The sequence below is a fragment of the Canis lupus genome, chromosome 5, assembly GCF_048164855.1.
Source record: "Canis lupus baileyi chromosome 5, mCanLup2.hap1, whole genome shotgun sequence".
NCBI classification, from domain to species: domain Eukaryota; kingdom Metazoa; phylum Chordata; class Mammalia; order Carnivora; family Canidae; genus Canis; species Canis lupus.
The window spans coordinates 73,076,634-73,088,730 of record NC_132842.1 but is presented as its reverse complement, the minus strand read 5'-3'; the positions used below and the strand labels follow the sequence as shown (position 1 = coordinate 73,088,730).

The window sequence follows — 12,097 nt, the reverse complement described above, 5'->3', positions numbered from 1 at the left end:
CTGAACTCAAGGGAGTTAAAAACCTAGCAGAAGAAGACAAAAATATGTCCAACAAATTGGCAATAAATTATATGTCAAATGAGTGAAATACAGAAGAAGTCAACTATCACTGCAGACTGTTGTCAGAGAGCTTTCTGAGATACAGGGAATAAGAGCATGAATAGGCCCTTATTAAAGGACCAGAGGTGTTGAGTCTGGTTGAAACAAAGGCTCTTAGAGGCTTGAATGAGTTATGCAAGCCCATGAATGTGACTTGGATTCTTTAGACAACTGTGTATAGTTTGTATGGGGCAGGTAATAAGGACAATCAAAATAAAACAAACAAACAAATAAAAATACAACAAGATTCTGGACAGGTAATTGATGGGATAAAAGTGGACTTTTGAGAAAATTACTCAGATAGTGTTTTAAATTAAAAAAAATTTTTTTGGGATCCGTGGGTGGCTCAGGAGTTTGGCGCCTGCCTTTGGCCCAGGGCGTGGTCCTGGAGTCCCAGGATCAAGTCCTATGTCGGGCTCCCTGCGTGGAGCCTGCTTCTCCCTCTGCCTGTGTCTCTGCCTCTCTCTCTCTCTCTCCCTGTGTGTCTCTCATGAATGAATAAATAAAATCTTAAAAAAAAAATTTTTTTTTTAGTAATCTCTAACCCTAACAGGGGCTTGAACCCATGACCCCGAGACTAAGAGTTGCACGCTCTACTGACTGAATCAGCCAGGCATTCACAGTGTTTTAGGAAATGGTTAGGCACAGAGAAAAACTAGAAATGAGATAAACAGTTAACTAAAGTAATTCAGGATTAAAGGGGAAAAAACCAAAACATGGGAAATAATAGCAAAAATGGAAAAAAGAGAGAAAGAATTCTAGAAATGGCTGGATTAGAATAGGTGAGGGAAAAAACTGCAAACAACTGGTCTGGTTTGAGGCCTAGATTTATTTAAAAATCGTCTCACTGAGAATTCATAGGGAAAAATGGTTTTACTTTTGGAGGATGAGACAAAAAAAGGTGGAATAAAAGCCTGGTTTTCGATATGATGAACTTAGGGAAATAGTAAAACATTAAAGAAAAAAATGGCCATCGATCAGCAGGAAGTCTGTAGATATTATGAAGTCAGAACTAGAATAATCATTTCAGGGGTAGTAAATGGATACTGTGAATGTGGTTAAATATTACTGGGGATGAAGTAATAAACACGTGGAAAACAACAAAGACTGTCCATGAGAGAAAACAGGATCAAAAAGAAAACCTATAAAAGGGAAAGAGATAAACAGTACACTGAAAAGTGCCAGGTATATAGTAGAAATTCAGTAGTCTGCAAACTATAAGAATGAATGAATGCAAAAACAGCCAAACATAAAAGATGAACCAGAACAGTTATGTTAATTATAGCCAGAAAAAGAGATTCATGGAGAAAATTTCATTGCTGCAGAGAAAACAAATAATAACATAACAGCAAATCAAAAAACCCTAAAACCTAAAGATATTACTAGTGATCTAAACATAAGGAGTTAATAGAACAGTGATCAAGATCAGATCATGAAGAATTCACAAAGGAATGAGTAGCTCAATAAAAAAGTGGAAGAACATTCATTCCACAAATACTTATTATGTGTCTTTAATGTGAGAACCAGGCATTTTCTGAACTCTAGGAACATGTAAGTGAACAAAATAGAAAAATAAGTCCCTATCCTCATGGAGCTTACTTTCTAGTAGGGATAGGGCAGGAGGTAGACATGCAGAGTAAGTGAAGGAGCAGATACAGCTCTATCACTCAGAAGCTTAGCAGAGTAATGAGAGAAACTAGAAGGCAGCCTGAAAAACCATGCAGGATCCTAGAGTTCTGGTTGTTCATTAGACTGGCAAATTGATTTTGGAGAGAAGAGAAGAGCAAGCTTGATGAACCATATCAAATAGGATGAATAAAGTAGCACAGTACCTGGTTTGAGATGCTGGAAACTGCTGCTGCTGGAATATTGGCAATTGTAGATGAAGTGGATATCAGGCTGGCATTTGTGCTTGAAGCTATAGGATTGAGAGTGTTAAAAGATGTTAAAGATATCATGCAAAAGCCTAGAAGAAATGGAAAATATATTGTATCTTATGTAAACAGATCTACAAGGAGATAAAGAACATTGGGCAAAAGAAACAAATACTGGTTTTGCTCTACTGCATGCCATACCTTACTGTAATCTTGATTAGAAATAAAACAGTTCAAACATTTTTCTTTTTCAACTCTTCCTATTAGGAAGTATACTTATACAATACACTCATTCATACTAATGATATCAATAATCAGAAGCTACGCCAACTCCAGTCTATCTTTTGAGCCGTTGAAAAATGACTCATCTGCAATATGACCTACTGACAACCAAGAGAAATAACAAGAGCTCTGGTAAATCCACGTGTAAATCCTGCACTGTGATATTTGTTGTTACTTGCCCCAAATTATGCCTTTCCTAATGCAACATAACTACCTTGAGAAATAGAGCTGATCCCCCAAACATGCTTAAGAGTTGCTTTTGGGCTCTACTCAAATCATGGACTATTAATATGATCAACAAACATGATGATGGCATTTGATGATTTTACCAGTAAGCCTGGAAAAACTTGGAAAGTATTAAATATTATTCTGGCCAGGTAACGATGTAGTCTGTAAGCTATTTAGGCTGCCTATGCTGGGAAAGGAATTTGGGTTAAGTTTTCATACTCTTCTATCACAGATTCCACTAGGGTTTTAGTCAAATCTTCATTGACTACTATTTGTTACAGTGACTTTTTTCAGGTGGACCATGTGACTGAGCCTGTGAGGTACCTGTCTTGAACTCCTCTCTCTCACTTATCATAAGCACACTTAGACATGGTTCCCACTGCAGTTACATGTGCCATCAGGGCTCACCATCAAGTAGACCTGATTGACTACCTAACCCATTAGCAACAAAGTCTTTAGAGGTAAAGTTAAGTCATGGAAATGGAAAACTTCCATGAAGAACATAACAGATGAACAAATGGAGCAGAAATGTGAGAGTTCTTGTCAAAATCAGAGGCATCCTTACCCTTTCCCAAGGGTACACTGCTTAGAATGAGGTCTAGAAGAGATTAGAAGACAAAGTCTAAGAAACAGCTATTGTTGCAACCCCAGCTTTCATACGAAGAACGTGGGACAAAGAAGAGTTAAGTAATTTGTCCACTATCATGGAACTAGTGGCAGTCATGATGGTGATTGGGATCTCCAACTAGATGAGCTAAGATCAGATTTCCTGACTATCCAGGGAAATTTTCTTTTCTACAATACTTCTTTCCCCAGGAGAACTAAATGACTCTTAAGAGTTTACCTTCTTAAATCCCAAGACCAAATGAAATAGATTTTATAACCCCATAGATGGTATTTTCTTCCTACCAATATTCATTTTCTTCTCTACTTAACCCATTTTGTCCCCCTATGAGGAAGTACAAGGAATTACTGTACAATACACAGGCTTCAATAATTCTTTAAATAGTTTTTAATCATTTTTGTGGATAGAGATTTTGAGTGGCTTTCAGGTTCTATTACCAGTATACTATGGTAGGCACCCATGCAATAAAACAGATGGAAGGACACAATGTGATTTAAGGTGGGAAAGAAAATGAATAATTTACTTAATCTCTCCTAGCAAAGTCCATTTCTAGCTCAATTTTTCTTTGGTCTTTATTCTAGCATATACTCCTCTTTTACTCCTATGTACCTTTAATTGTTTTACCTTCTAACTTATAAATGGTTAGCACTACAACCCATTCATATCTGATCTTTACATACATGGAAGAAAAGGTACTCTGACTGACAAAGTGGTTTTACAAATTTAACAATTTTTCAGATCATTTACTGAATTGGGTAGACCTTACAAAACAATTGGTCATATACCCTATGCTAGGAAATTTAATGACTTGATTAGTTAGTTGCTGATCCTGAGTTTTTAACAAGTATCTTACTAAAAATCACTAACTACCTTCAGCAATAGTGACTTCTATTATAGGAAATGCTGGCCTGATGACCTAGAAAGTTTATAGGGTTCAATAGCCCTTCTTTCTCCAACTCAAATCATTTCTATTATGTGCCATTAGTTCATTCATTCAGCAAACTACGGTTTACTATGTACCCAGAAACTGTTCCAGTCACTGAGGAATAGAGGAATGAACAAGGCAAAGTCCCTGCTCTCATGGAGATTAGATTCTACTGATAGAGTTAGATGATAATCAAACAATATTTTTAGGCTCTTTTAACAATCACAGAACTCAAGCTAAACTCACCTAAAAATATATATAATCACTGTATACTCTATACATAACTGACTAAAAAGCCATGCATCTCAAAAAAGTACTTATCATTCTGTGCATATATATGTGTGTGTGTATATATATATTATATATTCCATATATAATATATATATACATAAATTGCAGATATAAAAAAAAGCAGCAGCAATAAAATTGCAACAAAAAAATAAACTTAGAGGATCATCAAAACTGAAGTGGTAGATCCTATTGATAAATATCTGAAGACTATTAGCTCTCCAAAATGCCAATGGCATGGGTAACTGTTTTTGGATAGTTTCCACTCCTGTTCTGACAATGGAGCTATGAAATCACAGAAAGACAAAATTTCTGAGAGTCATGCCCCGCAAGAGGTCCAACTGATACAGTCAATATACACAGATAGCTTTAATCAGAAGATGGTGGTTATAGAATTGAGGGCATAGCCAAATTAAATGATACTGCCCCAAAGCCAGAGGGCTAACCTAAGGGTTAGTGATACATAAAAGTTGGCACAAGATTTATTTTCTACCCATATCTAATCTTATACATGTCTCCCTCTACCACCCTTGCTTACCTAGCTTTCAAGTTACTCAAAATAAGATGAGCTCTTTCTCACCTGAGTACCTTTGTAATACTGCTTGCTCTGCCTGGATTGTTCTCCCTGGCCTGTCCCTTTTGCCCTCCCAGCATATGGCTCCTCCTCAGCATGTCTACTTCCTCAGAGACATTCTCTTTGAGCCCTCTATTGATACTAACTCTTTGGGGAACCTCAGTGGCTCAGTTAAGTGTCTGATTCTTGGTTTCCAGGTCATGAGATCAAGTCCCACGTCAGGCTCCATGAAGCCTACTTAAGATTCTCTCTCTCCTCTCCCCGCCGCCTCCCACTTGGCACGCTAATAAAAGATAAATAAAATAAAAATTAAAACTACTTGTTTTCCCAGTCCCAGCAATCTATTCTTTTTTTTCTTTCAAACTTTTTGAAATCTATTTAATGATTTACATGCTTATTTTGTTTCCTCCACTCATCTGTAGCTCCATGAAGGCAGAATCTGTCTTATTCATTATCTCCAGTATCTAGCAAAAAACCTGGCACAGTGTATACAGGTGATGCTCAATAAATACTTGCGGGATTCATGTATCATGTAACATGTCAAGGTCATCAAAAACAAGAAAACCCTGAAAAACTGCATAGTCAAAAGGAGCCTAAGTAGACATTACAATTAAATGAAATGTGGTATTCTGGATGGGATCCTGGAACAACAAAAAAAAGGCATCAGGTAAGAACTAAGGAAATATGAATAAACTACGGACTAGTTAATAATAATACACCAATATGGGTTCATTAATTGTAATAAATGTTCCAATCTAATGTAAGATTATGTCAATAATAAGGGAAATATTATGCAAGATGGAGGGGATATAAAACTCTATACCATCCTCAAAAACAAAACTCCTACTAGTCAATGAAAGACTATCAAAAAGATTATCATGTGCTACCAACAATACTAGAGCACAAACACATTCATTAAAATTCAAGATTGAGTTAAAATTAATTTTGAAATTTCTGAAATTAATTTCACCACTTAATATCAACCATTTAAACCACCTCAACTGAAGAAAATAATCAGGGACTGGACCACATAGTTATACCTTAGGAAAAGACTGATTTAAAGAAGCCAGATCTTTTTTTTTTTTTTTTTAAAGAAGCCAGATCTATTTCATCAAAGAGTTTTCATGAACATTGCTATATAAACTAAAGAAAGGTTTTTATTTACTTTTTTTTTTTAAAGAAAGGGTTTTGATCAGAGTTGATCAAGCCTGAAGTAAAATTATTTTAGGCTGAAATTATATACATTTTAAAAGAAATTGCAGTATGTTGACACACAATGTTACATTAGCTTCAAGTGTACAACATAGTGATTTGACAACTCTATACATTAATGGTAGAACGCTTTGGGGTAAAACGAGGAGACACTGCTGTTTTGACCATTAAAAAAAATTCATTTTTTATTGACTAATAAAAAAACCTTTTTATTCTGTGGAAGGACTGGATAGTTACACAGGGGAAAGGAGTAACCCTGGATGGCTGATAGTCACTATCTATGCTAAAGTGAAATTAAAAGTGTGAGTGAGGAGAGTAATATTGATAGAAAACAACCCAGTACTTGTATTTCAATTTTAGACAATTGTTTCAAACTCGTATTCTACCAATTTTTTCTTCAGAATAAATGACAAAAATCAGTAACCTGATGGTTACCTTCTGCCTTAAATCCTACCCTTTGCCAAAGTTCTAATGAACAACGAAATGGGCCAAGCAGTTAACCAGAAAGGGAGGAGGAAAAATGAACTTAGTTATCTGTCAGTAAAGGTTCTCACTTAAGGGAGAGTTGATTTCAATATTGAAAATCATAAATACTGTACTCATGCTCTGAGGTCAGACTGCCCAGCTTACATCCTGACTTAATTATTCACTAACTTTGCGACCTTTGACAAATTACTTTGCTTTTCTGTGTCTTATCTTCTCCATCTGTGGAACTGGATTAATAATAGTAGCTTCCTTGTAGGTGTGTTGTGAAGATTACCTGAGTACACCTGTTATTTAAAACAATGCTAAGAACATGGTAAGCATTTAAGTACCAACAATGATCATTATTAGCAAATGAAGAGAACAAATTTAATTGATCAAAAGGAGAAAAATGTACTAACATGTAACAAGTATGGATAGTGGTTAATGAAGTTCAAAGATGTTCTCATGACCCTTTCAAGTCAATGGGTCCTAAGTCCTAAGAGACTGTAAAAAGGTTGTTCCTCTTGTTTGACAAGGAGGGAGAAGTAAGCAAAGCTATTAGATTTCCTTAAACTCAAGATACAACTACAGAGGAGTGGTGATGCTACACCTTGGAAAAGGGTTATTAATATAAAACAAGAGAACTCTTTGCTTTTCTTTCATGACCTAGGTGTAGTCATCAGGAATGTTTAGGAGGGACATAGCAACTAGATTTGCCTGTAGTTGGATCTAAAGGCCTATTAACCTAGAGAAACACTTTACAAAAATGAAATGGGGTAGAAGAGAAGACAAAGTCATGCTCTTGAGTTTTTGCCCTCCTAGTTTATTACCATTTTAGAAAGAGGAAGGGGGAAGAGATAGACAAAGAAAGAAGGGAAAAATAAATAAAAAACAGGAGACTCAGTAACTGCTGGGAGGTAAAGACAGCTCAGAGCAAGGTCTTAGAATGTAGTGACCAGTTTGTTCTCAAGCAGAGGTAGTTCTCAATCATATAAATGAAAACAATTAAAACTGAGCATCAAAATATTTTATTTAATCTACATCGAAACATTCTTCATCACCAAAGTTTATATCTTAAGAGTACCTCAGACTAGTTTTTGCTGTCCCACTCCCACTCCTCTAGCATCTATTTTATAAGGAATAAAATTTTAAAGCTGGGAGAAATCAGAAGAAAGGAGGCAGATGAGATGCCAGGTACATGAACATTAATTCCTGATCTGGAGCAATGGCAAATTGCCTGTGTTCCATTTGGAAGGGTACGGAATTAATTTCATAGTGCCTTCTGAGTTTCTTTGTCTTCATTTGCCATTGTCTAATAGTCTTGTCATAATTCTAACCTTTTAGAAGAACAACTCAGGAAGGCAAAGATGTTTAGAGTTCATTTAAGGCTATGCTTTTTATAATGAAATAGGAATAAGATTGAACTTTTTGAGAAAGAAAAATGCTCTCACCAAGAAACAGCAAGTGGGAGTGGAGATAAGGCTGTAGCAAAATACCTCACATTCTGCCCTATGTGGACTTCACATAAAGAAGTCAGTAAAGTTCTACCCCATGGAGTCTTCTGCTTACAGGACAAAATACCACTGAGAACAGACTAAAACAAAATCAGATAGGTTTTCTGGACACCAACATGCAAAAGGGAAGGCTTTGATGCTACTAAGCAGCTCATATTTAAAGGTTAAACTACTTACAAACCATAGTCCTGGGTTCTGGTTTGCCAAACACAAAAAAAAGCATGCACAAATGCAAATATCATCCCCTTCTATTTTACAAGATAGATCTCCTGTATTACCCAATTTGTTTGGAGATCTAGGTAGACTGAAAACAACAAAAACAACAATAATAAAACACACACAACCATGCCTATTTACCTTGAATGGGGTAAGAATAATGTGCTGGGCTTGGCTGGCTTGTGGTTAACCCTGTAGTGCAGGTAAGAACACTGTGTTGACTTGGAGATGGAGTCTGAATTAAACCACTTTCAGGTTTCATACCTGGCCACAATGCACCTGAATCAGATAAATTGGACCAATTACAAACAACAAACTGGGACTGAGGAGCATGGTTATGCTTTCAAATATCAGCCAGTAGGTTTAAAACCTAAATCTTAAAACAAAAGTAAATTTGCTTGTAAGAGAAAATTACTGATTCTCCCACTCATAATATACCACAAGCAAATACAATTTCAAAGACTGGGAAGTGGGGCCACAGAAACAAAATCTTGTCAAAAACCCCATTAATGATATGATATAAATTCATTTCAATGGCTGGGGGAGACTGATCAGGGTTCAGAAAAAAAGGTACTGACACCCAACTAGAATACTGATTGTAAAGTGCCTGTTGACCATGTACAGTGATAAATCATTTATCCGTTGTCAAGGTGGGAGACATTCCACAGAAGTTTAAAATTCACTTACCCATTAAATAAGCACCAAATCTTTCTAAAATGTATTATGTACTTTTCTGCCTTCTTAAGCTGGTTATTTTGTTACCTGTTTCTTCTGATTAGGAAAGACATACCTGCTTATTTTTATAAATTAAAAACATTAAGGAAATATGTAACTTAGAAAAAAATAAAGTCATATATAATCCCAGCATCCAAACTTAAGCACTATTTACAGTTTGCAGAAGAGTCACTTAGATTTCTTCTATATATGTACTAATCTTTTTTTTAATAAAAATGGGATGTTATATATACTGTTCATAATTTGCTTTTCCACATAATACCTGTGAAAGACATCTTTCTACGTCAGAACATATAAATCTCTCATATTGATAGACATCATAGCTGTTCACTTTTATTTTATTTTTATCACAATGCTCCTGGGTGACAATCTTTCTAAAATATATTTATATCCTTTCCTGCCTTCTTTGCAGGGAGGAAAGAGTGAACAAAACATACCTTTAGATTTTCTCAGAATTACTGTCACAAAGATTAGTAGTGTGCTGTGATATATATATTACAAAGACACTCCCCAGAGGCTACTGGGATATGTGAAGACATTTGCTTAGTACTAAATAGAACTCAGTTATAGATCTTTATCACTTTGTTTTTTCCTCTGTGACCTATCACTTGACAATCACTTGTTTCTCACTTTCCTCTTTCATTTGCAGTAAACTAGAAAACCATAAATGAACTTTGCTTCTATGTGACAGCCTAAGGATGTCCTTTATGGTGTATAGTTTTAGTGATAATTTTGGCTACGCAAAAATCTATTTATAAAAAATCTTACCGTCTGGTTGTTCACTGTATTCTGAGCAGCTATGGCTGGTGGATTGGTGTAGTTGGAGCTAATAATTAGGTACAAGAAAGCTCATCAATCACATTCCAGGCAAGAAATCAATACCAAGGTCAGCCATAGCTTCAAATTTAATATTAGCTCATTTCATTTACTTCTAATCTGATACTGAATTATAGAAGTATAATGCACTGATAATGCCTCTGCTTCACGAGGGCACTGAGATATCTAGGTGCAACTCTGATCTGATCTGTAAAATTTGTAGATTAGCAAATGTAAAGGAGATGTGAAAATCTCAAATGGACGTGGGCTGTGGCAATTGCCTTGCCCCCAACTCTTAAAATATAAAAAAAACCAAAAGTCATATTCTTTCTTCACCTATTAAACACATGAAATAACTTATTTGATGAGACTGAAGAATACCATCATCTCCAAAATGCATTAGGAGGATTTGCCCCCGTTCCATGCTTAGTTTATGATAATTAGCCACAGCTACAGTTCTACTATATCTAAATTTCAACACTAAAAGTATTTGAAAATGTTATTAAGTATTTATATGAAATTGAATATCAGTGCCACGATTCTTGGTGGTTGAATATCACATTTTTTAGTAAACAAAATGCCATTTTATTTTATTTTTTTAATTTTTTATTTATTTATGATAGTCACAGAGAGAGAGAAAGAGAGAGAGGCAGAGACATAGGCAGAGGGAGAAGCAGGCTCCATGCACTGGGAGCCCGACGTGGGACTCGATCCCAGGTCTCCAGGATCGTGCCCTGGGCCAAAGGCAGGCGCTAAACCGCTGCGCCACCCAGGGATCCCCAAAATGCTATTTTAATGTCACAATAACTTTCAGATTTATTGTAATCAATGTAATTTTTTTCCTAAATAGGTTCTGAATCTGAGGTGTTGGATCTGTGAAAATGTTTAGATTACACTGTACTAAAGTATAATCTTATTAATGAGAACAGTATTACCTGAAAATGTTTTACTAGTCTCATTATTTAAGATATATTTAAGTTTCAAAATGTAAAATATCTATAAACTGGCCCTAAGGTAAAAAAACAGACAAAATGTCCAAGGTAAGTGGGAAAATGACTACTTATAGTAATTTTGAATGTTTTTGACTGAAACATGAAGTTGATATTTAAAATACAATTATTTTATGAAGAATAGAAGAATAAAAGACCATAGGAACAGTGCCTCCAGCATCATGGCAGCCTTGCTCTGCAAGCATATAAACATCTTCCTTTAAAAGTGCCCTCCCCAGAATTCCAAGTCACAGACAGCATGACCAAATGATCTGACTGTACTGCAATATTGCCCATAGTAAAGATGAAACCAAATCCTGGTTTCCTGACTGTTAGTCCATTGCTCTATCCCTACAACTACAAAGCTTATCAAGTCATTTTAAGCACCAAGAGCGTGGTGTGGAACAACAGCTGGTCTAACAGTGGCAAATGAAGCCTGTCTCTGAAATGCTATCCTCTCAATGCCCCACACTGGGGTCTTATCACAAACTCTACCCAAGTTTCTCAACACAAATACCTCACCTTTGGTTAGTCACTAACGAAACTAATCTGAGCAGCTCAGTTTACAGTAATACGTATCAGAGTAGTGGACCCTAAGAGAAAAATTAGTTTGGTTAGGAACTGAAGTACTAGTTGCTTAGGAAAAAAACACAAGAAAGAATATCTTGATTTGTTGATTCAATAGCTCAATGGGATGAGCTATTATAAATACTAATTTAATGAGTATTTTTCCTAATTATAAAGCAAGTATGTTATAGGAAATTAAGAAAATACAGAAAGTATAAAGAAAAAAACTACAGTCTCATTGCACAGAAAAAATATATAGGCAGTTCTTGCTTTTGTATGGCTCTGTGTTAACTGAAACCCATGCATAGTGCAACGGTGTCTTCACCGTGCATGGTTCTGTGGTAACTGAGATCGAAGCTGTAATGCCTGTGCTGTGAACATTCACATTTGTCTTCCAAAATATTCTTTATGTACATTTTTGAAAAATACCTACTTGGACTACCATATTGTTTTTAGTTTTACATACTGCTTTTTGAAATTAATAAACTTTTCTCAAGATGCTGAATACTTCTAAAGAATGTGAATTTATAAGGGACACCTGGGTGGCTCAGTTGGTTAAGTATCTGCCTTTGGCTCAGGTCATGATCCTGGGGTCCTGGGATTGAGCCCGGCATCGAGCCCTGCATCAGACTCCCTGCTCCAAAGGAGCCTGCTTCTCCCTCTGCCTGCCTCTCCCTCTGCTTGTGCT

General features: G+C 35.9%; 1 protein-coding gene across 4 annotated transcripts in view; it reads right to left on the bottom strand.

Annotated features, from left to right (window-relative positions):
• EYA3 (EYA transcriptional coactivator and phosphatase 3) overlaps positions 1-12,097 on the bottom strand; it is a 104,326-nt gene that overhangs the window by 32,917 nt on the left and 59,312 nt on the right. For 3 of the 4 annotated variants that reach the window (XM_072827556.1, XM_072827557.1, XM_072827558.1), the window contains 2 exons: positions 8,444-8,581; positions 1,932-2,017 (listed from right to left, as the gene is read on the bottom strand). In XM_072827556.1, coding sequence (XP_072683657.1) covers positions 1,932-2,017; positions 8,444-8,581 — 224 coding nt within the window. The remainder of the gene's footprint in view (positions 1-1,931; positions 2,018-8,443; positions 8,582-12,097) is intronic. The other variant, XM_072827559.1, reaches the window with a different exon arrangement.